This window comes from Grus americana, chromosome 1 (assembly GCF_028858705.1).
Source record: "Grus americana isolate bGruAme1 chromosome 1, bGruAme1.mat, whole genome shotgun sequence".
Taxonomy (NCBI): domain Eukaryota; kingdom Metazoa; phylum Chordata; class Aves; order Gruiformes; family Gruidae; genus Grus; species Grus americana.
The window spans coordinates 57,591,671-57,617,835 of record NC_072852.1 but is presented as its reverse complement, the minus strand read 5'-3'; the positions used below and the strand labels follow the sequence as shown (position 1 = coordinate 57,617,835).

The 26,165-nt window shown below is 47.8% G+C and overlaps 1 protein-coding gene across 4 annotated transcripts in view; it reads left to right on the top strand.

Annotated features, from left to right (window-relative positions):
- The window catches only part of CACNA1I (calcium voltage-gated channel subunit alpha1 I), an 89,477-nt gene that overhangs the window by 42,812 nt on the left and 20,500 nt on the right, over nucleotides 1-26,165 (top strand). For all 4 annotated transcript variants that reach the window (XM_054831475.1, XM_054831465.1, XM_054831454.1 and 1 more), the window contains exons 7-22: nucleotides 2,517-2,823; nucleotides 4,243-4,646; nucleotides 12,524-12,675; nucleotides 13,280-13,465; nucleotides 14,149-14,266; nucleotides 14,743-14,898; nucleotides 15,177-15,267; nucleotides 17,216-17,418; nucleotides 18,590-19,006; nucleotides 19,937-20,037; nucleotides 21,111-21,234; nucleotides 22,072-22,140; nucleotides 23,073-23,257; nucleotides 23,597-23,723; nucleotides 24,781-24,906; nucleotides 25,387-25,476. In XM_054831475.1, coding sequence (XP_054687450.1) covers nucleotides 2,517-2,823; nucleotides 4,243-4,646; nucleotides 12,524-12,675; nucleotides 13,280-13,465; nucleotides 14,149-14,266; nucleotides 14,743-14,898; nucleotides 15,177-15,267; nucleotides 17,216-17,418; nucleotides 18,590-19,006; nucleotides 19,937-20,037; nucleotides 21,111-21,234; nucleotides 22,072-22,140; nucleotides 23,073-23,257; nucleotides 23,597-23,723; nucleotides 24,781-24,906; nucleotides 25,387-25,476 — 2,856 coding nt within the window. The remainder of the gene's footprint in view (nucleotides 1-2,516; nucleotides 2,824-4,242; nucleotides 4,647-12,523; nucleotides 12,676-13,279; nucleotides 13,466-14,148; nucleotides 14,267-14,742; nucleotides 14,899-15,176; nucleotides 15,268-17,215; nucleotides 17,419-18,589; nucleotides 19,007-19,936; nucleotides 20,038-21,110; nucleotides 21,235-22,071; nucleotides 22,141-23,072; nucleotides 23,258-23,596; nucleotides 23,724-24,780; nucleotides 24,907-25,386; nucleotides 25,477-26,165) is intronic.

The window sequence follows — 26,165 nt, the reverse complement described above, 5'->3', positions numbered from 1 at the left end:
TTTATGGACTTGCCTGTTGTCTTTAAGGATTAAACAAGCTCATTTGTTTTGCGTTTGATCTTCCTAGCTAAGAGGTTTAAGGTTTGGGGGTTAGTTGCCATATCCAGTCTTCCCACTCCTCCCCTTTTTGGTCATCTGATGGGAGATCACAGCAAACCGTGCCTGTGAGGACAGGGCTTGGTGATGTGAAATCTGAACCTCTCCCCAGATTCAGCTGGGGGCTTACAGCGTGACCCTGCTGAGAGCATCTTGTTGCCCTCAGCTCCTCTGCTCGAAGCCTAGAGAGAAGGTGTTGCAAGTTTTTATTGCTTGTTGTTTGTGGAGTTGCTGGAAGTTGCAAAGTGCTGCGCAGTGTCACAATTAATGCTCCAGAAATGCATCCAGATCTCAACCCTGCCTCTCTCAGGGCAAGACAAGGGAGATAACTGGATGGGCCAAGCCTGTGTGAGCGTCGCGTGGTGCTGAGGGAGAAGAGGGCAGGAGAGTACATTGGAGAAGAATTTGGATTCTCAGTCGTACTCTCATCAGTGAAAACATGCAAGACATCATGGGCTGGGGAAAATCTTGGGGGAAGGCGAAGGAATCTGAACAAGGCATCATTTTAATTTTCAAGGCCACGTACAGAAGCTGAAGGGAAAACAGGCTGAAATATGGGCGGGAGGAGAGGGAAGAGAAGGGTTCAGTAATTAAGGGAAACAGAATTAAAGCAGCTTTGAAGAGTGCTGAGAGGAGGAGAGGGAAAAAAAAGCCCTTTATTTTGAGATGGTTTATTATCCTTATGCTGAATCTGGTTGGGAAAGGCTTCATGTTTCAAAGGCTTATTCAGATGCTAGCAGGGACATCTCCCCTTTGAAATACTGAGAGTCACTGTATTGAGCCTCCGGACAGTACTGCTGGGCACCTGTGCGGAAAAGAAAGGGACAACCAAGGGGGCAAGCTTCTGGGGGAGTGTCAAGGGCTGTGCACTGAGGGGAAGACTGCTTGGATAGATAAAGCAAGTTGGGTAACTTGCTGAAAAAACCTCCACCTTTTCCACATACAAGGGCTGGGGTCAGGTTATCGCCACCTTTGCTTGCCCTCTCCCTTTTACCAGAAGAGTTATGTGGTGGAGGACACATGTGTGAAGATAAGGGCAGGACTTGGATCCAGCTCTGTGTCAGAGCTGTTTGCTTGGAAAGGAGAGACAGGGAGGTGAGACTGGGTCCTGTGTGGGTTCGTACAGGAGGAACACGGTGCAAGGATATCCCTCAGCAGGGATGCTCCCTGGTCCAGGGGACGCAGAAATCTTGATGAGCCAGTGCTTCCTCTCCTCCCAGGGGTTGCCCTGCAGAGTGAGTTTCAGAGTGGCGCAGATGTGTGGTCCTTGTTCACAGATCAGATTCTGCGTTTTGTCAGTGTCGTATCGCCACTTACAGCTCTACGGGGAGTAGGCACCAATCAAGGCATCATAGCTTTTGAGAATGATTTTGAATGTGGTTATCAGCCCTTTTATGTATGAAATTCTCATCATACTGAAGCCTAGGTTTTATCCTAAGTGTAATAGATAGATCTCCTAGTGGAGATTCATCTGTAATTTCATAATATGTAACACTGAGAGTGAGATTTTTACCTCCAGATCTCTCAGCACCAAGAAATATTTGCTCCATTTTACAGATTGGAAAACTGAGGCCTAGGGAGCTTAAAGGGAACATGCAAAGGTGTAAAATAAGCCTGACAGACCTTTTGGTTTCTGCAGGGAGAATAGGAAGAATTTTGTTTTGTTTCTAAGAAATTGGGGGGGCGAGTTGTGGTTGGTTTTGTGTTTGAAATGGAAAGCCTACCTAAGCTGGAGGAGAAGTAAAATAAGAGCTAATATAACATGTCTAGTATCAGAAGAATAGAAAATGAGCAAGGAAGCACTGTTTTGCCAGACTATTCAGTGTCCTTCTCAAAGTCATTAGATTTTGTAAACTCCTCTTTGATTTCAAGAGCTCATTCATTTCAACAAAGTGCCATCTCCCTGTATGGTGAAACAAGGTGTAAATGGTAGAAATAAATAAAATACTCTGAGAATACTGACATATCCTCCGAGAGCTGAAGACCATAAATGACAGTGCATGATTTTCCCAGTAGTAAAAGAGCAAGCAGGGGAGAAAGCAACCAAACTAGTCTTCTGTCTCTCAACTTCTGTTTAACACAAAGGAGAGAGAAAGTCCAGTTTTCATCAAATCCTCTGCAGGTCACTTCTAAGTGACATGCTAAAGGTCCCAAAACCTGCCAGAAGAGCCAAAAGTAGGGCTTGTGTTTCGTAAATTTCAGTTCAGAGCTATAAATTCTGCGTGGAAATGGCATTGAGTGAGTTCTCAAAAACAAGTTCAGCCAGCCCTGGCTTTCTCTGAAATCCCATCTCCATACACAGAGTGTTTCTCATTCCTCTGTCTGCCTCCAGTCACTTTCCCCTCCTCTCTCCTCTTTCCCCCTCCTGCATGTTCTTCTCTGGCTGATATTGACTGCCCCTCCTTCTCCTTTGCTACTAGGTGGGGTCCTTCTTCATGATTAACCTGTGCCTGGTGGTCATTGCCACACAGTTCTCGGAGACCAAGCAGCGGGAGCACCAGCTGATGCAGGAGCAGCGGGCCCGGTACCTCTCCTCCAGCACTGTCGCCAGCTACATGGAGCCAGGAGACTGCTATGAGGAGATCTTCCAATACGTCTGCCACATCATGCGCAAAGCCAAACGCCGCACCCTTGGGCTGTACAACAGCATACAGAGCCGGCGCCAGGGCCACGTGGAGCCAAGCGACGCCACGCTAGGCAGGAACAGGAAAAGCCAGAGGCACTACAGTAAGGATTGCATGGGTAAAGCTGGAACTGCCAATAGTGGAAATGTGAGAGCAACTGGGAGCATCCCCATGTGCCAGCTTCTCAAAGGACCTGTGCCTACAAAGCACAGAATTAGAACTGACATTGGCCATTGAGTGTGGGGCCATGGCCAGTGCACCAGACCGGCAAGGTGGGGATGACCAGCAAGAATGGGAATGAGACAGGGATGACCAGCAGGCAACATGGGAAACCCAGGTCTGAAACCCAGATACCATAACAGGATAAACTAAAGGCACTGACTGAGGCTTGTAAAGGGCTCCAGGTCTGGTATAGCAGGGGAACAGTAGCAGTCTGGGAGAGCTAAGTATTAGGATGATATGGGAGAGTGGGACTAAAGATTGGACTAGGTGACACAACAGGTCCCCAAGAGCTCTCCTCCCAAACTGAATTGCTGTGGGACCTCAACAGAGAGGCAAAGGGAGTAGAATTGCAATAGGGTGTCCCCTGAATCAAGGGAGCAATACTGAAGAGGTCAGTTTGATACACAAGGGCAACAAAGACAATTTCTCTTGATGGGAGCACGTGCTGTTGTGTAAAATTAGACACGAGATACCATTTAAATTAGATTCCTGGCCTGAAAAGCGACTATAAAAGTAGTTTTAGAGTTAGTATTAACTGCCTGACGATGTGTTTCGGAAGTAATGCTCCCATTAACAAGCAAAAAGGAGGATTTTTCAGCTGGTCTTGCATACTCAGTCTTTCATTTTCTTTACTTGCTAGGAGGAAAGTTTCTGCAGGCCTTATGCAATGTGTTAATGAATTAATTGATTCATTCTCCCAGTGTCCATTTGATCTTCCATGCCCAACTGGAGGATGGAGGAACACAAACTTAGTTTTCTCACTGAAGTGAGCAGATCTGTTCTTATTCAGAGCATACGGACTATCAGGAGGAACTCTTTTTGTGTGCTTCTTAAGAAGCCTTTTCTGGTTTCTTGAGGTGCTTTGCTAATGTAGCTTCTGTAATTTAGAGAGTTCAGCTCAGCATGTGGGTTCTCAGACCCCACTTGTAGCTGTTCGGGCCAAAAGCAGACCTCATGATCGTTTTTCCCTCAGTTCCCACTTAACACAAGCTACTGAATCTCAAGCTGTGATTCTTGCATCAGGCAAAACAGTTCTTCCTCTGATGGACATGAACCCCCATTGAGTCTGATCACTGACAGCTGGGCAGAACTATGCCCTTTGGTAACAGAGCCATCAGCGTAAAGCACCCAGGGGCAATGGCTTTTATTGCTGCCCTTGAGATGATGTGCCAGTGTTTAATCATCCTTACAGCTAAAAAGCCCAGTTACCCTGTCTAAATACCCAAAAGCCAAACAAGTGCCCGGTTTGGATGTCTTTTTCAAAGCCTTCTCCATTAAGCGTGATCATTTCTCTCCCCAGGGCTTTGCCAGCAACACAACTCTCTTGACTGCCCTCCTCAGGGCTTGGTCCAGCCCATTGCTGTGACAGCAACCTCTGATCCCACCAACTGCCCCCGATGCCACAGGGGGGAGCACGAAGCATCCCGAAGGCTTTCTGTCCTGGATAGCACTGACTCAGACCAGGAGGACAGAGGAGCCAGCGAAGAGGAGGGAGAGGGCAGCAGAGAGGACCAGGGTGCCTCCACAATGGAGAAGGAGGAGGAGGATGTGGAAGAAGGTGGACGGCTGAAGCTTTGCAGTGACATGTGGCGAGAAGTGAGGGTCAAGCTTCGAGGGATTGTGGACAGCAAATACTTCAACCGTGGGATCATGATTGCAATCCTAGTGAACACAATCAGCATGGGCATTGAGCACCATGAGCAGGTAAGGCACCTCAGGGCACAGGGTGGGCTGCTTGGGGTTACAGTCTTACTAAGCAGCTGATGCAACTTGGTGGAGGCAGAGGCTGAGCAATTTGGACCCCAGGCCGCAGCACAGATGGTCCCAGCATGGCTTTGGAGAAAGCCTCAGGATCTTGCAGGGTCTTTTCTTCCTTATCCATGCACTTAATCACTTTCACTGTCTCCATGTATTTTCCTCTCACCTCCTTTCAATCCCTCTGTTCTCCTCCTCCCTGCTCACTTTTATCCCTCTGTTTTTCTTCTTCTTTCCATCTGCTTCTCTCTCCTTCACCCTCATCTCTTATATCTTCCTCATCTCTCTCTCTCATTTCTCTCTTCATTAGCTTACTGAATCCTTAGTCTATTTGGTTAATTTAATGTGCCCTCCGGGGATGTCACAGGCACTTCACCAGCATCTCAATTGAAATCCATCAGCTTGCTAGCCTTTCCGGCTTAATTAAGAGATGCCTGAGCACAGTCTATCTATACAAGAAGGCTAGGAAAGGCACCACCTCCCATCTCCAGTCATTTTGGGGGCTCAGATGGCTTGAGCCTTTCCTTTGCCCTGACAGCAAGAAGTGATAGATAGGTCAGGCATAGACAGCAGGTGCGGGCACAGGTTGGACTTTCACGCCAGTAGTTTGCAGGCAGCTCTGAGTCAGCAGTGCACTTTATCCTAATGACAGACTTGCGAGATGGAGAAGGATTGTGTGCCCTCATTTTATAGCTGGGAAACAGAGGCTGTGTCTACTTTGTGATGTGCAGAGCCAGCTTCAGAGGGCGTTAAGCATACCCATGACCTTGCATCTGCATTGCTGGCTGGTAGCTCTGCTGCACCTTGCATTGAAGGAGTCCCTGCTGTACATCCATGTTTCAGATCTATGCCACCAGTCTGAATGTGACCATGATTCGCTCCACATGTCTGCCCAGATCACAGAAGAGATCGCTCTGCAACTGAGATGCTGATTGCATTGAAGCTTTGGAGCCAAGCTGAAGTCTAGTCCTGAACGCAGTCTCAGGCAGCAAAGAGACAGGCAGCGAGTCTGGTTCAAGCAAGGTACTCAGATTTGTCCCGTGCTGTATCAGCATGGAGATATCTTGAGATCCAGAGTATCTTAAATTCCGTGTTTGAGGCAACACAGTGTCTGAGCCAGTATTTGAAGCCCCAGATGTCTGGATCCCACCCACGTACCAAGCATTAGACCATTTTTCAAAGCCCAGCTAGTTTCTGATACAAGGATGGGAAACCTTAATTTGATCCCAGAATGCAAAACTGCGCTGGATGCTTCAGTACCAGAAAAATACTGGCAGGACTTCAGAGGAGAGGAGAATGAAGAAGAAGCTGGAGGGGTTGACTCATGAAAATAGATAAAAAAGAACGATGTTTTTATCACGTAGCAGAGAGATGACTAAGGGTTGAAGCCCGGGACAATATGAAAACTGCCCACTGATGTTTTAGAGATGTGAGCACCAAGCAGGGAGAGCCATTGTTCATTTTGGTTTATTGGAGACAGTGTGAATTAAGAGTTTAGAAGAAGAATATTTGAGCTGGAGGTAGAGAATTCACTCTCATGTTCTGGCTATTGTGTGTGCAGATTTAAGCCTTACTAGGCCGCCTCTGCTGTGTTTGTACAGCCCACAGCAGAATGGGAGCTGCCTGCAGCCTTGGGGTTCCTAGTAGCAGGTTATTAATGACATGTCCTTAAAGTTATGCTATCACTTTTTATCCATAAGTAGCTAGGAAAAGCTTATGACCCTGCATGCTGTTTCTACCAGAAAGAGATGTCAGCCAAATTGATTATAACTGAAAAATGTGGTGCAGCCTGTTTATTTAAAATGTATATACTGAATCTTGTTTCCCTGGCACAAGAAGATTAAAAAAAAAAAATATTCAGACCATATCATGAATTCCAGGTCTTTTTCAGTCAGCAGTTAACTCAAAAGCAGATAGGCATTTGCACTTCCCTTTGCTCTTTTTCAGTTTTCCTCAAGCCATGCTATCAGTACATCTCAGACTGGTGCTTCATCGCCTCCTTTTCTCTCCTTCCTTTCCCTTTTTCCTGTTGTTTTTCCTCCCAGAAACACAATTTTTCACAGAATGATTTCCAGCAAAACCTCTCTGCCCACAGAGATCTGTGATTTTGCGGGGTGATGCCATCCTATGACTGAAGTAGCTTCTGTTGCTTCAGCTACTTCATCATATGAATCTCTCCTGGCCCAGAGCTAATGTGATAGAGACCTGTCGAGCTTTTGTTTTCTGATGCATGGGAGATCACAACCCCAGCCACTCTCTGTGGAGATATCTGGCTGGGCAAGAGGACGTGTGAAGGTGTCACAGGTTTGAGCAGTCCTGGGAGCAGCTCATGGCACATCCATCAGCTCTTTGCCTCTCCACTTGCTCACAGAATTATAGCCAGGTCAGGTGGCCCACTGACCAAACACCTACCAACCATCAGGTTAAGGGGTGAGAGGGACTGCAGAAGCCAGGCACAAGGTTCAGGCTCAGAAACACAGGAACCTGGAGGACAGAGCCCATGTGTGAGTCTCACCTTCAATTCCTGAGCCTTGACCAACAGAAAGAAAAACCTGAATTAAAATTATCCATTCGTTACAATTCAGGGGTTCAATATGCATAATGTTTTTCTGCCAGGAGACAACCTCAGCAACTCAAACCACTTTACTCAGATCCAAATCACCTTGGAATTTGGCTTTGTTTAGCTTATCCATCCAGTCCCTTGTCCTGTCCTGTTTGTGTGGTCAATGAAGCTTCCTATCTCGTTATACATTTCTTGTGAGGGAAATCAGCTCATTTTGGGTCAAACTGCACTGCTATGAGTCATTTTTAATCCTTAAGCTTATCACAAGTTATCACTTGTAAATACATAAGTTTATTTAAATCCATCAGTGTGCATTATACCATGTAATATCCTCAGTATTAGGCCTTCAGATATTGCTGGGACATTGCACAAGCCAAAATCCATCATTTCAAGCTTTGTCCTGCTCAAAATAGTTTTTGCAATTCTTCAGATCTTCTTCTACTTGGAAGTGTCTATTTTTAAAATCCAGTGTAGAAAATCAAGATATTAGATGCTTGTGCCTGTCCAGAAGGATCCTTTAAAGAGGCTTATTTTTTTTTAAATATTCATAGAGGATCTGGTGCTGCTCACTTTTCTCCCTTATTCAGCATGAGGATGAAAGGCTGGTCCCAGCTGAATGTCCCAGGTTGCCTTTCTCATATATTTCTTGAGTGGCCTGTTGGACTCAAGCTTCTTTGCCATTAGTAGCCAATAAGACAATTGCTGAGTAACTTGGTTTATCTTCTTACAGTAGTTTTCGTACAACAGATCAATACTTTATGAGTTCTGTCTTGTGTGGATCAGGAGATGATCCCTTGTTTCCTAACTAGACCAGCCCTGTGGATCAGTACCTTCATATCCTTTAGCCTGCATGATTTCCCTTTATACCAGCATTTATTGCATCCACAAGTTCATATTTTACAGTTATTGCTTCTCTTTTTACTATTTGTTGCTTGTCAGAAACATTCAGCAAATGTCCAAGCCAGCTCATCATACTGACATTTAGTAAATGATGGAATAGTCTCCCTGGGGTGGTAGATGAAACCACATTACTTCAGTCTTGTAAAACTAGGTTATAGCAAAACATCACAAAATCCTGCATTGGTTGTGGGGTGGTGATTAAAGTAGGTAAAAGCTAGTTGGTGTGTTCCATGGCTGATTTCTGTGACTCTCTGATTATTGTCAAGTGACTTTGAAATGGTGAGTAAAAATGGACAGGCTGGAGATGTATGGAATATTTCTCTCTCGTGTTCTCAGAGGCAGTGATGTGCAGGTACGGTTTGGTAGGGCTGGTCTGCATAGAGCACATCAATTACTCTTCAGTGTCTAGACAGTTGCCAATTTACTCCTGGTTAGGAGAAGCTCCTCCTGCAGGGACTTCGTGGTGGTCTGCATATTCTTAACCTTTCCTATAGTGCAGGAGTTTCTGGCCGTTGTCAGATAATGGACTAATTATGTTTTCAGTCTAATCTGAGATAAGAATTCCAATGTTAGTTGGTAAGAAACTGAAAAGGAGAAAAAGCTGAGCAGCTTCCCTCTGTTGCCCCAGGTCTAGTTTCTGATCGCTGGGCAGGAGCCCTGAAGTAGACTTGAATCATACACTTCACTCTCAGTATTTGATCTACACTGGTAGGGATGAAGGTCTTAGTGCCATGAAGATCTGAATTAGGTATTTTCATGGATTTGGAAAGAGATCCATATTTGGAGTAGGTGAATCAGTCTGGTTAAAACAGTGGCTCTGGGCATGCTCTGCCCCCGGGATCTCTCTGCCCTTCAAGCCACCCTCCTAACCCCAGTACTCAGCTCCCACAGTTTTGTTCAAGTTTCTCTCCTGGTGTGATGGGTAAATGACTCTATCCTGGCTTGGAACCACTTTTTCCCGGTTTGCTTGCCCCCTTCATCAAGTTTACACTTCCCTGGCCAGAAGGAGTCCCCAGCACCACCCGTGTCCCAGCCGCCAGCCCTGTCCACTGTCCTTCATGGCCACGCTGCCCCAGGTGCGAGGGCATCCCTGCACAGGACACAGCCCCTGGTGATGCCCACCCTGCAGCCCCGGCTCCCAGCTGATGGCTCTTTGCACTCTGCCAAATTATCTGTATCTCCAGAAACAGCTGCCATGCAGGATCTGCCTTTAAGGTGAGTGTGCCGCCTTGGGCCTCTCCAGCTGGCTCTGCTCTTTTTCTTCTCTTTTTCCTGAGTTCATTCCTTTTGTGTTGCTCTTCCTTCCCCAGCCTTTATGTCTTTCCTACTCCATTTTTTAACATCTCTCCTTCTCTACGTCTTGTGTGGGTGCCAGTGAGTTTATTTTACTCTTTTTTCTTCCAGCTTTGTTTTTTAGTTCCTCTTTCACTACCTGTCTCTCTGCCCATCTCTCCTTCCTTTCCCTGCCCAGTTCTTCCATCCCCTCTCTCTAGGAAGGATGCTTTGCTGGGGCTGATTGATGGCCCATTAGAAAAAGATTAACAGGTGGAGGCTTGACTGGAGAAACAGATGTCAGGGAGGGAAGGAGAGACGGGGGAACAGGTGACCTTTTCCACAAGCGAGATGCAAGCATGGCTTTTCAAACATCAATTGCTCCCTACGACAGCACATGAGAGAACGTGTGGACAGCAGAGAGGAGGATAATCCACCATCATAGCGTGTCGCTTTTTTACATTGCTCATTCTCACTGACATAATCATTTGATTCAGGCTGAAATTGGCATCTCTGTTTAGCATATGGACCTCATGTTCCCGGCGAGTGTCATTACTGCTTGGCTCTCCGTGAAGTGATCTTCATCTCTCCCTTCCTGTGTGCACTTGCATGTTCTTTCTCTCTCTTCGCTCTTATCTCCCCTCCTCTCCCCCTCATTTTCAGGATGGTTTTGTTATTCAAATGTAATTATGGATGGAAATTGAGCCATCTCCCCTTTTTTGATTTTAAAGAAATGGACTATTTCAATAAAAATCTGCAATGAGGAGTTCAAGAAATTAGCAAAGGGTGTGGGAAGCCACAGATGTGAGGAGCAGTTTCCACTCCATTTGCTCACTTGGGAGGATCTGGGCCCCTGGGGGTCCCAGAGCAGGGGTTAAAGCAGCCCTCAGCTTCAGGGGGAGGGTCAGACCCAGAACTGCATTCCTCCCTCACTTCCCCTTCCTACCAGGTGCAGTCAACACAAAGGCTGCCCTTCAGAAAAACAGCAATTTTGCAGTCCTCAGGGAGAGACCATGACTCCATTTCCTAGTGGGCACTAATACTGACCTCATGGTAAAAATATTGGCTCTGACCTGCAGGCAGTCACTTTTTTGTTTCCACAGTGCCAGGAGTGTCTGTCTTCTCTTGTCCTGAACAACAGGCTTTTGCAGTTTTCTTGTTCCCATCCATTTTATGTGATGCTTAAAAGAGTGGCCTGGTGGCCAGGCATAGCTCAGGCCAATGTGAAGGAAGAGGGGAGCCTTCAGCCACCTTTTCAGCACGGGTATCCAAGCAGTAAGAGTACCACTGCCTGCTACCACAGAGCCTGGGTCAGACTCACTTTGAAGGCTTGGAGATGGGGCTCAGTGGTGCAGTAGGTTAAACATCAAATATGTAACCTTGTCTGAGGTGTGACATACCTGCCCCAAGGTAAACTTGGAAATCTGGGACAGAGGAGCCCTGAAGAAGTGCCTTGGAGTTGTCGTGCCTTGTCCCTCCACTTGGAAAGGCAGCACACCTTCCTCTGGAGTAGGTCCCCACCAGCTGCTGCTGCTTGGGAAGGTGATGGCCCCCCACATGCTACAGCCAAGTGGATTGCCCTAGCAGTGTGATGCAGTCTGAAGGCCATGGGTGGTCTAGCCTGGCCCCAAGATGCAACCCATTATACCAAGAGGAAGGTTTTCTCTCACTTTGGGAACATTTTGTACCTTGCTGTTGCCATGGTAGTCTTCCTGCGCTACGTAGGTGTGTGTCTGATGTATGTGCAAACATGGGCAGGCTTGGGCATGTGTTGCCCCTCATGCAGATGACCTTGTTCAAGACCTCAGCCCTTGCTGTTTGGCTTGGTGCACTTGTAGTCCCTGGGCGAGAGGTGTTTTGAGCAGATGAGTCCATCCCAAATTCAGTGCAGGGAATGCCTCTATTTCACAGGGGATGGCAAGATCCTGGCATCCCTCATCAATGACATTAGTGCAGCCTCTGTCTCCCTCTGAAGCAACATTTCATCATTCCTGAGGAAATGGTCTAGACCCTTTCCTGACCTTGTCAGAGAAGTTTCCAAGGCTGCACACGCTGAAGAAAAAGTCATTAATTCAGAAAACAAAAGGAGGAGTAATTTAATTTGCTCAGACTTGTTCCACTGATGGAGTCATTAAAACACTTTCTCTCGTATGCACAAACACATCGGTCTCTGCTGGAGAAGGCTTTATCGCAGGGGCTGAAAGATGTGTCAGAGATTCAACAGAAAAAAATGCCTGAGGCAGGGTCAGATTGCCTTTTTTTTTTTTTACACAGTCATCTTGTGTCATCCCTGGAGGTTTTTATCTTGTGTATCTGCCTTTCTCTTGCTGTCCATTTTTCTCTTTTCCTCACCCTGTCCTGCTCTTCCTGTCCCTTGCAGCTAGGTGTTAGCAGTGTGTCCTTCCTGGCTGTTTTATTCATCCAGTCTGATATTTGCTTGGGCAATTATTGAGACCACTCTGAGGATAGAGGCATGAGAAAGACTGCTGGAGCAAGACCAGAAAATTAATGCATACCAAGGATTTGGTGGGGAGCAGGGGAGAGAAATTGAGGAAAGGCAAAAATAGAGGGGAAAGGGGCAGAGAAGTGCAGTGAGGTTTGGAGGAAGATGGGGAACTGTTTTCCTGTCATTCAAATGTTTTCAGAATTTGAGCAAAAAATTGTGCCAGCTACCTGTGGAAAACTCAGAGGAAGACATCCTTGAAGAAAGAGGTTGACCGTAGATCAGCCACTTTTGCCCTGCTTCAAAAAATATTCAAGTTCTTTACACAAAGTAAAACAGCCTTTAGCCAAGGGACCGGGGTATGGAGTGGGATGTGGGAGACACTTGGTCAGCTTTGGCTGTGTGGATGGCTGTGGGGCTCCTGACGACCTCTAGTAAAAGAATTTGTTCGGGACATAATCTCTGATGAAGGTAGTAAATATGCAAAGGAACTGGTGTGCAAGTGGCTCTATCCAGCTCCACTCTAATCTCACTCATGGAAGCTTCACAGCTCCCTACAAAGCCTGTCCCCTGGGAATGGTGGCACTTTATTTCCCATAATTTCAGGGCTCTTTCCGTTCTGACTCTCTGAATTTGCATTCTCTCCAGCCAGAGGAATTGACCAACATCTTGGAGATCAGCAACGTTGTCTTTACAAGCATGTTTGCCCTGGAGATGATCCTGAAACTTGCTGCCTTTGGTCTCTTTGATTACCTCCGCAACCCCTACAACATCTTTGACAGTATCATCGTCATCATCAGGTGACAAGGGCCTTGGGGATCAACTGAAATACACATAGAAAAGAGTGCCACAGAGCTTGCACATTTTCAGAAAGGATTTAGCAGCTATACTAGGAGCAGCTGAATTGATGCACAGGGCCAAGGACTGGGAGACCAAGATGTCTTTTCGCAACACTTGGTGACTCTTGGCAAGCTGCATAGCATTTCTGCGCCTCAGTTGTCTCCTTTGTAGAATAGAGGCAATCGTAGTTGCCTTGCAAGTCCACAACAAATATTAGCTGTGAAATGTTTTGTAAATGCATAAATGAAGGATGCTACAGAGGTTTAACGTGTGATAGAGTAACTTGTTTTGCTGGAACTTAATGCTGCAGTCCTTTCCTCATTCCTGCAATGTGCAATGCCATGTTCGTGTTCTGAAGGGAGAAACACAGCTTTCTACACATAAGTATAAACCTGTATTATATACTTCTAATTGTATCTTGTTCAAACAGATTTTCTTTCTAACCCCAGCATGCATGCTGCCAATGCAGAGGTGTAACTTGGATTAGCATTGTTATTCTTTCTCTTCTGTTTATTCACTCTTTTATTTTGTCCCTCACACTCCCTGTGCCTCTCTGGGCCATAGCATCTGGGAGATCATCGGCCAGTCAGATGGTGGCCTTTCTGTGCTGAGGACTTTCCGTCTCCTGCGGGTGTTGAAGCTGGTGCGTTTCATGCCTGCGCTGCGCCGCCAGCTTGTGGTGCTGATGAAGACTATGGACAACGTAGCCACCTTCTGCATGCTCCTCATGCTCTTCATCTTTATATTCAGGTGAGGAGGCAGTTAGCTGACTTGCAGTGTTTTGGAGGGGCACTGCGTGGCTCATGTAGACAGCAACTTCAGAGCATGACTGTGTGACTCGTCTTGCCCATTGCTCTAGGCTCAGGCAGCACTGGCAGACATTTATTTGCTCATGAGGGCTGAGGTGACTGCTGCCCTAAATTGAGTTCAGCAGCTGAAAATTTGGCCTGGATGGGGTGGAGAAATACTGCCACCAAATGCGCACATCGAGCATAATGTCCCATTGCAGGATAGGTGAAGTCTCTTGGTAGTCAATGCTGGCTTCTGGGACGGTTCAGTCTGGAGTTGGCTCTGAAAAAAGGGGAACGGGAACCACCCAAGAAAGTTTGTCGGTGCATCCCGTGGAGGTAGTGGCAGGGAGATGAAGAAAAGGAGAGCAAGCAAGAACAATGGAGGGAGCAGGTCCGAAGGACAGGTTGGATGGAATACTTGAGCTCTGAGGAAGTGCAGATGGGAAACAAGATTTTGTGGTGAGCTATAGAGGTGCAATACACAGCTCCTTCTCCAAAGATAGGTCTGGCTGTGTTGTTCTACTCCTCACTCCTGTGGTGCTACATTAGATTGCTGGGAGGAAAAGAGAATCACTCTGATGAGCTTATTGTGGTGGCAGAGAGATTTATATTTTACAACATCTCCTCTTCCTATCCCAACAGCATCCTGGGAATGCACATCTTTGGCTGCAAGTTCAGCCTCAGGACAGACACAGGAGATACAGTTCCTGACCGGAAGAATTTTGACTCCTTGCTGTGGGCCATCGTCACCGTCTTCCAGGTGAGCCCACTTTGCTCTCTATGGATGGGCCAGGGCAAAGTGAAGAGGATCAGGAGGTGCTTTTTCTTATTGCAGAGCATTGCACTCACTCCTGACAACAGAAAAGTTCACACAAAAGGCTCTGGCCTGTGACGTCTGGAGGAAGAACAATTGCGTGTTGTAATCAAGTGACTGGTGTATCTCTCAGATAGGGGGGCTCCTTCCTTTCTAGGAGATACTTTGCAAAGGTCACTTCTGTTGTGGCAACTCCTGTGTTTAACACCATCACCCCAGCATGTGGCTGCCCTCCTGGTTGCTGTTGTTTCTTCTTGCTCAGCTAATGTTATCAGGGCAGTACCACAGCTGGACGGTGACAGCGGGCAGTGGGTGTGTGGTTATGGGGAAGTTAAGAGGCCTGATGTGGTCCTGATGTATATCCTTGCACTGACCTTCACGTTCTTCCTTCATGTTTATATGTCCTCTACTCCTGGTTGCAGATCCTAACCCAGGAGGACTGGAATGTTGTGCTCTATAATGGCATGGCTTCCACCTCGCCATGGGCATCCCTCTACTTTGTGGCTCTCATGACATTTGGCAATTATGTGCTCTTCAATCTGCTAGTGGCCATTCTCGTGGAGGGGTTCCAGGCTGAGGTAAGTTGCCACCAAGGCCTCATCAGGGAGAGGAATAGAGGTGCTAAAAAGGGGACCTTTGAGACATTTTGAGGGTACTGGGGTGGAGAACTCCCAAAGTATCATGCCTCTGCCATTTCTCTTATTGAGTTCAGGGTGGGCTTCATTTAAAAAAAAAGAAGACAGTGCTAATCCTTGCAAAGAAAGAGACCTGGCCTGGCTGCCAAGAAGGATTTTACAAAAAGATAAATGGCTGTTTCTGTTTATGAGTTCCCAACTTCTAAATTTGTGTGTTCCAGGGTGATGCCAACCGGTCATACTCAGATGAAGATCAGAGTTCATCAAACATGGAGGAGTTAGATCAGTTCCAGGAGGTCCAGGAAGGCTCAGGTACAACAGCTCAAACAGCCTTGCTTGCTCACCTTCCATTGCTGTTTAGTGAGAAATCTGAAAGCAGATTCTGCAGAAAATTCACTCCCATCTCCAAGAACTTACTGGGTTTCATTTTGTACTTTTTGCTAGTTTGTGGTGGTATCTGTGGAAAAAACAGCTGTGTTGACATCCTGAGGAACATGATAGCTAAGAGGAACAGTTCTTGAATTGACCTAAAGAACGGTAAATAGGAGTGAGAAGTGAGAGTGTCTCTGCTTAGCTTCAGGGGCACCATTTCAGGAACACTGTGTCCAAATCTGGAACCCACATTTGGATAGGAGATATGAACACATTAAAATGGACTCAGACAGATCTGGAAGTCTTGCCTCATAGCAAGAGGCTAACGAAGCTTAGAGAAGCCAGAGAAGTGACTTGATCACACACTCTGTAAGCGCCGACCATAAGGAGAGATTTCTGATGGTAGATGGCTCTTTAATTGAGCAGAAAAAACCGTAATGAGATTTTAAAGGTTGGAAGCTGAAGCTAGACAAATTCAGACTGAAAAAAGCCACATATTTTTAAGGAAAGATAATTAACTGTTGGAACAGCCTGACTACAAATTGCCAGGTAAGGTCTCCACCCCTCAAAGTCTTTCCTTGAAGACTGCAAGTCTTTCTACAAGAGGTATTATACCTCTTGTAGGACTTGGTGGCAGGGAGCAACAAGCGTAGCTTGCTCTGCAATGGATGGTGAGCCAGGAGCTGAGGGGGAGGGACAGCCAGGCAGGAGGGCAGGGACCACACCGACAAAGGCACAGCACTCGCACAAGGTGAGCAGAGTAGGTCCGCTGACACTAGCCAGTGTCAGCCAATGGTTCAATGATTGCCAGGCAAGCTCACAGTGATGAGGCAGGTCTGAGGTCAAGCCAAGAAGTCCAGTCAGCAAGACAAGATCAAGATCAACATGGTGCAAGCATATTCACAGCATAACCCAGACAAGGACCACAGACACAGGTCTGAGCTTAAATGCAGCTCCCACAGCAAGAAGCAGTGCTCCAGTCTTGGCTTGTCACAGCTTTTTCCTGCAACTTAGCTGTTTTCACAGCAGTCTGATCCTGGGTTACATGGCTGCACCGTGTCAGAGCTTACCTTGAACGTAGGCAGCCAATCCCTTCGGAGAGCAGATGGGGAAAAGGTTGCTGAGCCTGTTGGTGCACTCACAGCTGTGACACTGCATGCAGGTGAGGATATGTGACCTTCATTATGCAATAGGTCAAACTAAAATGATTGTTCCAGTCCTTTCAGGCATTAAAACCCAGTACCCCATCCTCTCCATCAATCTTGACAAATGTTGATGGTTGTCCACAGCACCTAACCTATCTCTCAGTGTCCTGGATCTTCAAGGTCAATGATCAGTCATTTGAAGAGCCTCGGTGTAGAAGGATAGACTGGGATGAAGAGGATGATTGCAGGAATTCGATAGTGACCCCACCACATGGATGGCTGCGGGTCTCCCCACATCTTAGACTAATCCTGTGTCTCAGCCTAACTGCTTTAAATAGCCAGTCTGACAGTCAGTGGTGTTTCTTCAGACCTGAAGATGCAGATGTCTGTTCTTGGCATGCAGAAACACACTCTCCTCTCCTTACTGCCAGAGTTTGGCTTCTTGCTCTGCCTGTCAGCCTGAGTCTGCCTGACCAGCACTCTGCTTGTCTGTCTGGCCCCAAGGAGAGCTGCTGTCAGTTTTGGGGACTAAGGAGAATACTTTAAAGTCTTCCCAGCTTGCACTGCTTTTGCCACAACACCCTAAATCAGAAGGCATCGATGTTGATTGATGCTAAACAGCTAATATTCTGTTAGCCGCTGCTCACATACTAAACAGCTTAGACATCAAAACAGTCACTGGATAACGAAGAACCCTCCTTCTTCTTTTCTCTTTCTTCTTCTTTCTGCATCTTTCCACTCAGATCCCAAGCTCTGTGCAATTCCTGTGACACCTAATGGACACTTGGACCCATCCTTGCCCTCTTCTAACCCACCAGTGGCTGCTGGGGGCGTCACCAACTCTTCGCGCAACTCCCTACAGCCTGACCACATTCGTGTTGCTGTTGGCTCCCGGAAGAGCAGTGTGATGTCCCTGGGGAGAATGACCTATGACCAGCGGTCCTTGGTGAGTGAGTGGAAAAGTGTGTCATACCCTTCTTTTGAAGTCCAAGCACTCTGTTGTCTTTCTGTCATCTGGGGACTACTGAGGAGGGCTGCACTGCTGCTGTAGGCTTCTAACACAAGCACATTGCCTGTCTTTAGGAAGCCAGGTCAGTTCACATTATTTATCTAAATTTCCAGATTATTGATGTCTATTTCCAGTTTATTGATCTATATTCCACTGAGTGTGAAATTCAGCTCTTTTATATCCTTCTGGTGGGAGAGAGGGAATACAAGGAGACAGAGTCTCCTTCTTAGAGTGAAACATGTTTTGTCCTCTTGCCCTTTCTTTGTTTTCCTAGAGCACAGGAAATGTGCCCTGAGTGAGTTAAGAGCATAGGAATATCTGGATGATGCCAGAACTGCCAAGTCCTATAACAGATGGGCTTTCTGGAAGCTTTTCTAACAATGAAGAGAGAAATATTGACTTGGGGCTCCCCATAGCAGGTCCTGCTGCCTCTTACCACTTCCCCAAGCCCTGCTGGCTGTCCAGCCAATGCATCTGAGACCTGTTCACCTTATAACATCAGTTTCTGGGCCTTCTACCCACTGACACATATAGCTTTGGGGGTTGCATCGATGCTCAACGGGTTCATGCCCCTGTTATTTTTAAACAGGGCTGGCAGCCATGCGTTACATGATAGGTTTCTGATGTGGTTGGACTAGACTGTAACGAACAAGCCTGTTTCTCTCATTTTATCCTTTTACTAAGACTGTACTCAATGATTGTATGTCAGATTATCCATCACTCCATACCTTGTGTTATCCTTTACCCCAGGGCAGTGTAAAAAGCTGCCAATCAGATTTTTGGAGAGCTTTATTCTTGCTCTGTGCTGGTGTAAGTAACAACATCAGGCACCTGGCCTTTGGCTTTATTATTTAGCTTCCCCATAAGTGCTTTGCACACAGATGGTGCTATAAAGTAATCACAGCCAACACCATTGCTACCTCATTATCAATTTATTGTCAGATTTACAGAGATTGCTGCTAAATTCCCACTATGCAACTTCCTCAATGGCTAAAAAATGGTAACCTCCTGGCCTAGGGGCCCAGGGAGAAGTCTGCGATCTGAAATAGGATCGCATGCTCGCCCCTTGTGCCCAGAGTCGCTGAGTCCCTGTCCCGCTCTCTTACAGTCCAGCTCCCGCAGTTCCCACTATGGTGCCTGGGGCCGCAGCGGGGCCTGGGGGAGCCGTCGCTCCAGCTGGAACAGCCTGGCCCGGGGACACAGCCTGAAGCACAAACCTCCCTCCGCTGAGCACGAATCCCTCCTGTCTGGGGAGAGGCACAGGGCAGCGGATGGGGAGCCGGATGGGACGGCGAGGGTGTTTCATCACCGTCGGACGCTGTCCCTGGACAACAAAGGCTCCTGTGACCTGCTGGAATTGGCATCGGTCCCGCCTGGCCACAGAGTGACCCGTAAGCTGGGAGCAGTGTCCGGGGCCAGTGAGCATCAAGACTGCAATGGCAAAATGCCTAGTATTGCAAAGGAGATCTTCCCAAAGATGAACAACCGCAAGGAACGGGGAGAGGATGATGAAGAGATAGATTATGTGAGTACTTGATGCAGGGAACCTGGGGTTACACTGCGGTGCTGTGGGAAACACCAAATCCATCCTCAAGTTTCAGTCTCCCTGAGACATGGATGGGACAGCCTGCAAAGGTTTAAGTACAGCTGGAGGACAACATTGAACACAGGTGGGACCTTCTAGGCACAGACAAGCCCAGAACACGTTGCCGGGCTGCCTGCAAGGCAGTTGTACAGGTGGATGGTGGGAGAAAGGCAGATGTGAGGCACATGCATGGTCATTCGGGGGCTGTCATTTCAGAGCAGTGCAGCCGATGATTTCTACAGGTTGGGAAAGGTCGGGCTGTGTGAGCAGTGAGAGCTTTGCACGGGGAATGTCAGCAGATCAGAGCAGGAAGCACAGGCACAAGAGACAAGGCGAGTTTTGCGGTGCCAGCCTGGGAGACCACAATGCCCAATCTGAGAACGGATCAAAGGGCAGAAAAAGTGGAGGGAGAGTCAGTAGAAATTTGAACAGACATATATGCTATATGAAATTAAATCACTTCCAAGCCCAAGTGCCAGCAGAAGGCCTTCCTGTCCTATCCTCTCATTTAGCTGAGGTAGTGTGGAAACACTGTCCTCATGTAACAGAGCCACTCCAAGAGCTCTGAGAAGGCATCGTGGACAGCAACCTGCTCTAGAAAGGACACCAGCAGTTTTATTTGTAATGATTTAGGGAGGAAACCAGATGCCAAGACATAAACAGGCCTTGGCAAAGCAGCTCCTATGTCCTTTTCAGTGGCTTGTTGCTCTTTGAGTGCATTTCCTCATTCAGAGGCTTAAAGAAAGGCAGGTAGTGCACCTGGTGAACTGCAGGTAGTGGTGGTTTGGGGTCAGATGTGAAAGGAAGAGTGCCTCTCTCAAGCAAGTGGGAAGGTAACTGGTGACACTTGCTTCTGCTACATCCCTCCAGAGCCTGTGCTTTCGGATCCGGAAGATGATGGAAGTCTATAAGCCAGACTGGTGTGAGTTACGGGAAGATTGGTCCATATATCTCTTCTCTCCACAAAACAGGTTTGTGCAGTTTTTGCCATGAGAGGGTTGAGAAGATGGGGCAGATTCTGTTGTCGTACTGGCCACATCCCCTGAGCTGCATGTTAGGTTGTAACTTTAAACTTACCAGCTGGGAATACATTTCGTCTCTTCCATCTCCCCTTCTACAGCCAAACAACATGTCTCTTCCTTAATTCTGGAGATGAAAGGAAGGATGAGAATCCTAAATAGCTATTGTGATTTTCCCTCCCTTTGGAGCATTGCATTTTTCTTTTGTGTAATCATAAGTATTTATAGCAAAGCAAGGCAGGGAATACTAACATTAACCCAAAAAGGAGAAGGAATGTATTATTAACAACTCTATAATACTGATATTTCCTCCCCTGGTACCAGAACAACCTCTGCATTTCATTTTCAGTCCCAGTTCGAACTTATCAGCAGTCATATCGCACCTTTTAGGGCAAAGTTAGAATTCTTCTTGCCCAAAAAAAAAGAAATTTAGTATAAATTCTTCCTGCTAAAAAGGTCTTCCCACCAGGAGAAAATGTACCGCACCCAACAGTATTCTCACCCATGTGCACGGCCCCTTGAAAAGAAGGGGGTTTCATTACAGGTCACAAGGGAGAGAGCTCTTTGCTCTGTGTGACACCTATGCTAATGGGCACAGTGTCTTTCAGAGCAGACAGAAGTGTGGTCCCCATGACTGCCAAACTACCTGCCTCTCCTCAGCTTTCAGCATGTGGCCTCTTTGCCCTGGGGTGGTACAAAGTGTGAGTTTGGGAGGAAAACTGAAACTCAGCCTCTTCTCTACAGGGCAAGAGAGGAGCACAGAGCTTGTAGCGGTTAGGAAACCACTCTGGCACTGGGGCAATGGATGAAGGTTCAGCTCTTTGCTCTGCCCTCGCTCTGCTCCAGGCTCCCTGTGTGACGGCAGGCTGCCCTGGGATATTGCCGTAGCAAGGGGCATTGGTATCGGTGATAGGAAGGCTGCTGCTTGAGAGCTCAGTTTTGGCCAGACCTCTCGATTCTTTGTCCTCATAGATCCTGACCTTGCTCTGCCCAAGGCACAGGTGCCTACTGGAACTCTCTTGCAGGTTTCGCCTCCTCTGCCAAACCGTCATTGCTCACAAGCTCTTTGACTACGTTGTGCTGGCCTTCATCTTCCTGAACTGTATCACCATTGCCCTGGAGAGACCTCAGATTGAACACAGAAGCACGGTGAGCACTGTTTCCTTCCACCTGCTTTTTAGCACAACCTCTCACAGAGGTTTGTAAGTGTTCCTGGCACTGGTACGACCTCTGGAAGAACTTCAGCATTAAACATCAGCTCCCACTTATCTATTCAAATGCCCAAGTATTAGTAATTCACATAGCGTGTGCTTCCCCTGTAGGGTCTTATAATGGGGCAACCAACTTTATAATACAGTAATCCTAGTTCCCTCCCTCTTGGAAAGTAAAAGCATCCCTCAGGCACCTGCAGTTAAGAGATGACTGGCAAAAGGGACAGGGACTGGGAACCAAAAGATAGAAGTAACTTCCATGCTGTAGGAATGGCATGTCATCATTCATGTGTGCTGCTTTTGAACTATCTTGGAGATGGCTCAAGCTGGGAAGTGAAATAGCTTTTTCTGCATGTCTGCCTTAGCTGCCCCCCAGACTGTGCTGCGCTTACACACAATCCAGTGGTCAGTGCTCAGCAGCCATTTGGGAAGGAGCCCCGGGTCAGTGCAGCAGGTCAGGACTGAGCAGCACCAGCAGAATGGGGCTGAAAGCACCTTAAAACCAGATTTGCAGGATGCATTGCAAATCCCATCCACCGTGCTCTTGCAGAGTTACGTAGGATCCTGTCCCAGCTGTGGCACAGGCCTGAGCCAAGGTGTACGAGCTAAAAGCTAAAAGCTGCCCAGCACTGACCTTTGCCAAGGGCACATCTCTTATTTCCCCAACTTTCAGACCCTTCACAGGAAAGCAAAAGATATCAAGTTCATCAGAGGGGCCTGACAGAGTAACAAGAATCATCAAGATACATTTAAAGCCTTTCTCTGTTTTTTCTAGGAGAGAATCTTTCTCACTGTGTCCAACTACATTTTCACAGCAATTTTTGTAGCTGAGATGACACTGAAGGTAAGTTACTGGAGATGAACAGCTCAGAGCCTTTTCCCAGTGTCAGGAACAACATGGTTCATGTTTGCTCAGCACCCTTCTGAAATCTCTTCATCTTTTCAGTGTGCCAATCCTTCCCTCTACCTTGGTAAAGACAGATACTGCCTGGGGTTGAATCCTCTCTTATTGGGCATGAAGGGGATGTTTATCCTAGGCTTTAAATCCAAAGGGATCTTAGTGTCCGGGAGGAATAGCTGTCCTTCAGGTATGGATTTTGTAATGATGTCAAATGTCCATTCCCTTTCTCCTGGAGCAAGAGTGGGGGAAATAACAACAATATTAATAACATGCTCTTAGTTGAGATAATTATTCAATAGGTGTCTAAGTACTTTGCAATAATAGGGAAATCTTGTTATTCCCCTCTTGCAATTGGGAAAGAGTCCTAAAACTGGGTGCCTGAAGTTAAACCCCTAAAATTCAGACCTGAATTACAGCCATGATTTTCAGGGTGTTCAGCTCTCCCCAAGGCCAGCGATTTCTGTAGCATCTGCTGGCATTGAGAACTTCTGAGAATCGAACCACCCCCTTAGGAGCCAAAGTATGGGGTTTGGTGCCTGATTTTACCTCCTAGGTGATCTCTGGACTGGGAGACTTGTCCCAGATAGGTGGTATGGCAGGGAAGGTTTCCTTTGTGCTCCTGTTACTCAGGGAGGCAGAGTAAAGGTGAGAGGACACCATGGCCCTGTTATTTCTGGAGTTCTGTGCCACCACTTTCCCCAAAGACATTTTCCTTCATAGCCTTCCAGGTGAAAGGAAAAGATGATGAGATGATGCTTCAGTGTCATGTGGAGTTGATAACTGTTCCCCATCTTCCCCCTCTCTCCACGGCTGCCCTCTGCCAGGCAACATGGAGAGGAGCCATTAAACCCCCTCTCCTCTCCCCTCTCTTGCAGGTGGTCTCTCTAGGCCTGTATTTTGGGGATCAGGCTTATCTCCGCAGCAGCTGGAACATCTTGGATGGCTTCTTGGTCTTCGTGTCTCTCATTGACATTGTGGTCTCAGTGGCCTCTGCTGGCGGCGCCAAAATCCTGGGGGTGCTGCGAGTCCTCCGGCTGCTGCGCACCTTACGTCCCCTCCGGTCAGAGTCCCACCGAGCGCTGCTCGGTCCTCTCTTCCCAGCGGGTTCCCCCAGGAAGGGTCCCAGAGTGAGATCCTGCTGTGCCAGGCCAAGTGTGGTCTTTGTCAAGCCATAAGCCACAGGGAAGTTCCCATTAGCCATATGGCTCTGGCCTTGGATGTACCTTATCAGACAACCAACCCATGGGACAGAAGAGGCTTTTTGGTCACAGGAGAGTGATCCCCACTGATGGGTCACTGCACAGAGAAAGTGGGAGTCTGTTGCAGCTGAAAATGCTTAGCTTGGGCCAAACATCCCTGCCTTGTCCGTCTGTCACCCCTCCCCTTCCTTCCCTTCCAGAGTCATCAGTCGAGCCCCTGGCCTGAAGCTGGTGGTGGAGACGCTCATTTCTTCCCTCAAGCCCATAGGAAACATCGTCCTCATCTGCTGTGCTTTCTTCATCATCTTTGGCATCCTGGGTGTGCAGGTAGGTTGTTACTGCCCATCAAACAGCCCCCGTGCCCCCACCCCTACCATGGGCACTTGTACTCCCAGGTGCTACAACAGGCACAGGGAACCAAGCAGAGCAGGAGGGGCAGGCAGGCCAGGAAAGTTTTTTGCACCTGCCTTCCTCCGTGAGCTGTCTCCCACCATAATGTCCCCGCAGCCAGGTGCTCAGCTGCTGGATGTGCAAGACAGAAGTTAATGCTCACACCTGGCAGCAGTTGGATCAGGGTTTGAGTCAGCATTATAGGGAGACCCCAGGGCTGGCACAGCACAGGGCTCACTGGGCACATCCATGTCACACCACATGGCAAGCAGCTCAGCGCCCGCTTGCACGAACCCTGCCTCTAGTCAGCTGTTTCTCCCCCTCACTCTGCGCCCTAAATCCACCCACAACCTTCTTTTATTTTTTTATTTAATCCTCTTTATTTTCGGCTGTTGCATTGCAGAGGAGCAAGGGCGTGGGCGTTACTTCCATCTCAGGGAATGCGCTATACTTAGTCTGCTCTGAAGCATCTGTACAAATGCACAATCCAGTACGTTCCATATGGGGAAAGGAGCCCTGGGCAGATGAGCCACAGTAGTGCAGTGCAGCTTTGTGAAAAAAAGTATCTGAGAAGCTGGGGATTTTTTTTCTGGTTCTTTACCCTCAGATGAGATCTTCTTTTCTCATCAGCTCTCTCAGTAACTGGGAATCAGGGAGGGGAGATTACTCTTGGGGACTGAATAGAAGATTTTTTTTTTTTTTCCTTTTTGAGCCGGTGGCTCTAACTGCACCCAGAAAGGCTGCCCTAAAGGCTGTCAGATGGTAAGGGCCTACAGTCACTGCTGGCCTGGGGCAACAGAGGAGGCTGAAAAGCCAGGTGTTGGTGGCCCTGGCTCCTTAGCAATGTTTGAGCCTGTGCTCTACATCACATCCCTACCTGTCATGTTCCACCTGGCTTGCAGCCCTGCAGCCTACCCACCATCCTGGGTACATCCCAGGGAGCATGGGGAACCCTGTGCGGAAAGGGGCTGATGGGGTTACTCCCCTCCTGCAGCTCTTCAAGGGCAAGTTCTACCACTGCCTGGGAGTCGACATCAGGAATATCACCAACCGGTCCGACTGCGTGGCTGCCAACTACAAGTGGGTGCACCACAAGTATAACTTTGACAACCTGGGACAGGTGAGTGCCCACAGCCCCTGTCTCTGATGGGAACCCAGCACAGGGTTTGTCTCGTCCTCTACGTACCCTCCCCAGGGCACAGATGCAGTGCCTGGAAAACCTGATCCCTGGGCCGGGAGGGGTGTTTTTTTGTTGTGGGTATCCTTGCAGAAGCTGTGTCACTAGTGGGTTGGTATCAGGATGATGCTTACAGGTTGCAGGGGAAAGAGAAGTGGTGGCAACAGAGAGCTTGATTTTCTTTTTTGTCCTGCTGCAAAGCAGATGTTCTTCACAACCTGTCTGCTCTGGTGGGTCTGGCTGCACATGGCTTCCTGTCTCCCCCCGTCCTCCACGGGGGAAGGAGCAGGTTTTGATGTGTGCAGAGACACAGGCAGGAAGAGTATTTCAATGTTGTGTGCGTTAGAGCGTAAACCCACTTTTTTTTTTTCCCAGCCTGCCAGATGCACATGCTCCACATCTGCTTTGCTTTGTATGTTGCAGGCTCTGATGTCCCTCTTTGTTCTGGCTTCCAAGGATGGCTGGGTCAATATTATGTATAATGGACTAGATGCTGTAGCTGTTGACCAGCAGGTATGATGACTTCCTTGTAAAAGGACCTTTTTTCACTTTCCTCAGGCTAGTAAGGCAGAAGCATGCTTTAATGTCCTGCTTCAGACACCTCCCTCAAACCAAGAGTCCCTTCCAGGGCCCTTCTGAATCCTTTGCTCACCTATTTGCAAGGGGCCATAGTCACGCCTGGTCTATGCAGGGAGGTGCAGCTGTGGCTGTTCAGTGGGTGTCTGTAGTAATTCTCACCCTCTACTCAATTTGGATCTCACAGCAGGCCTTTATCTATTTGTAATGATGGAGCAACAATGATATGTGCCTTTCTGGGCAGGTTGGCTCCCTTCTGGCCCGCAGATGGTTATTTTAATACCCTGTAAAGCAGGGACTGTCAGGCTGCTGCCCACTCCATTCCTCTACTGCTAAGGCAACAACCTTGAAAGTGTCCAGTGTAGGCACCTGCCGTGGGATGCACTACCAGAGGCTTGAACCTCGGGGTTGATGCTCCATTTACCTCTGAACCTCTGCACAAGGTGCACCACTGTTGGTTTTGTAGGCTTTTTGTCAGGATACCCAGTCAAAGTCAGGGCCTCCTTTCTCTCTGAGCCTGAATGATATTTCTATTCCAGTCTCGTTGCCATTTTGGTGGTGTGTGGATGTGGTCTCTGCTTGCCCTTGAGCCAAAGGTGTTCTCAGGCGCCTGGACCACCCATTTT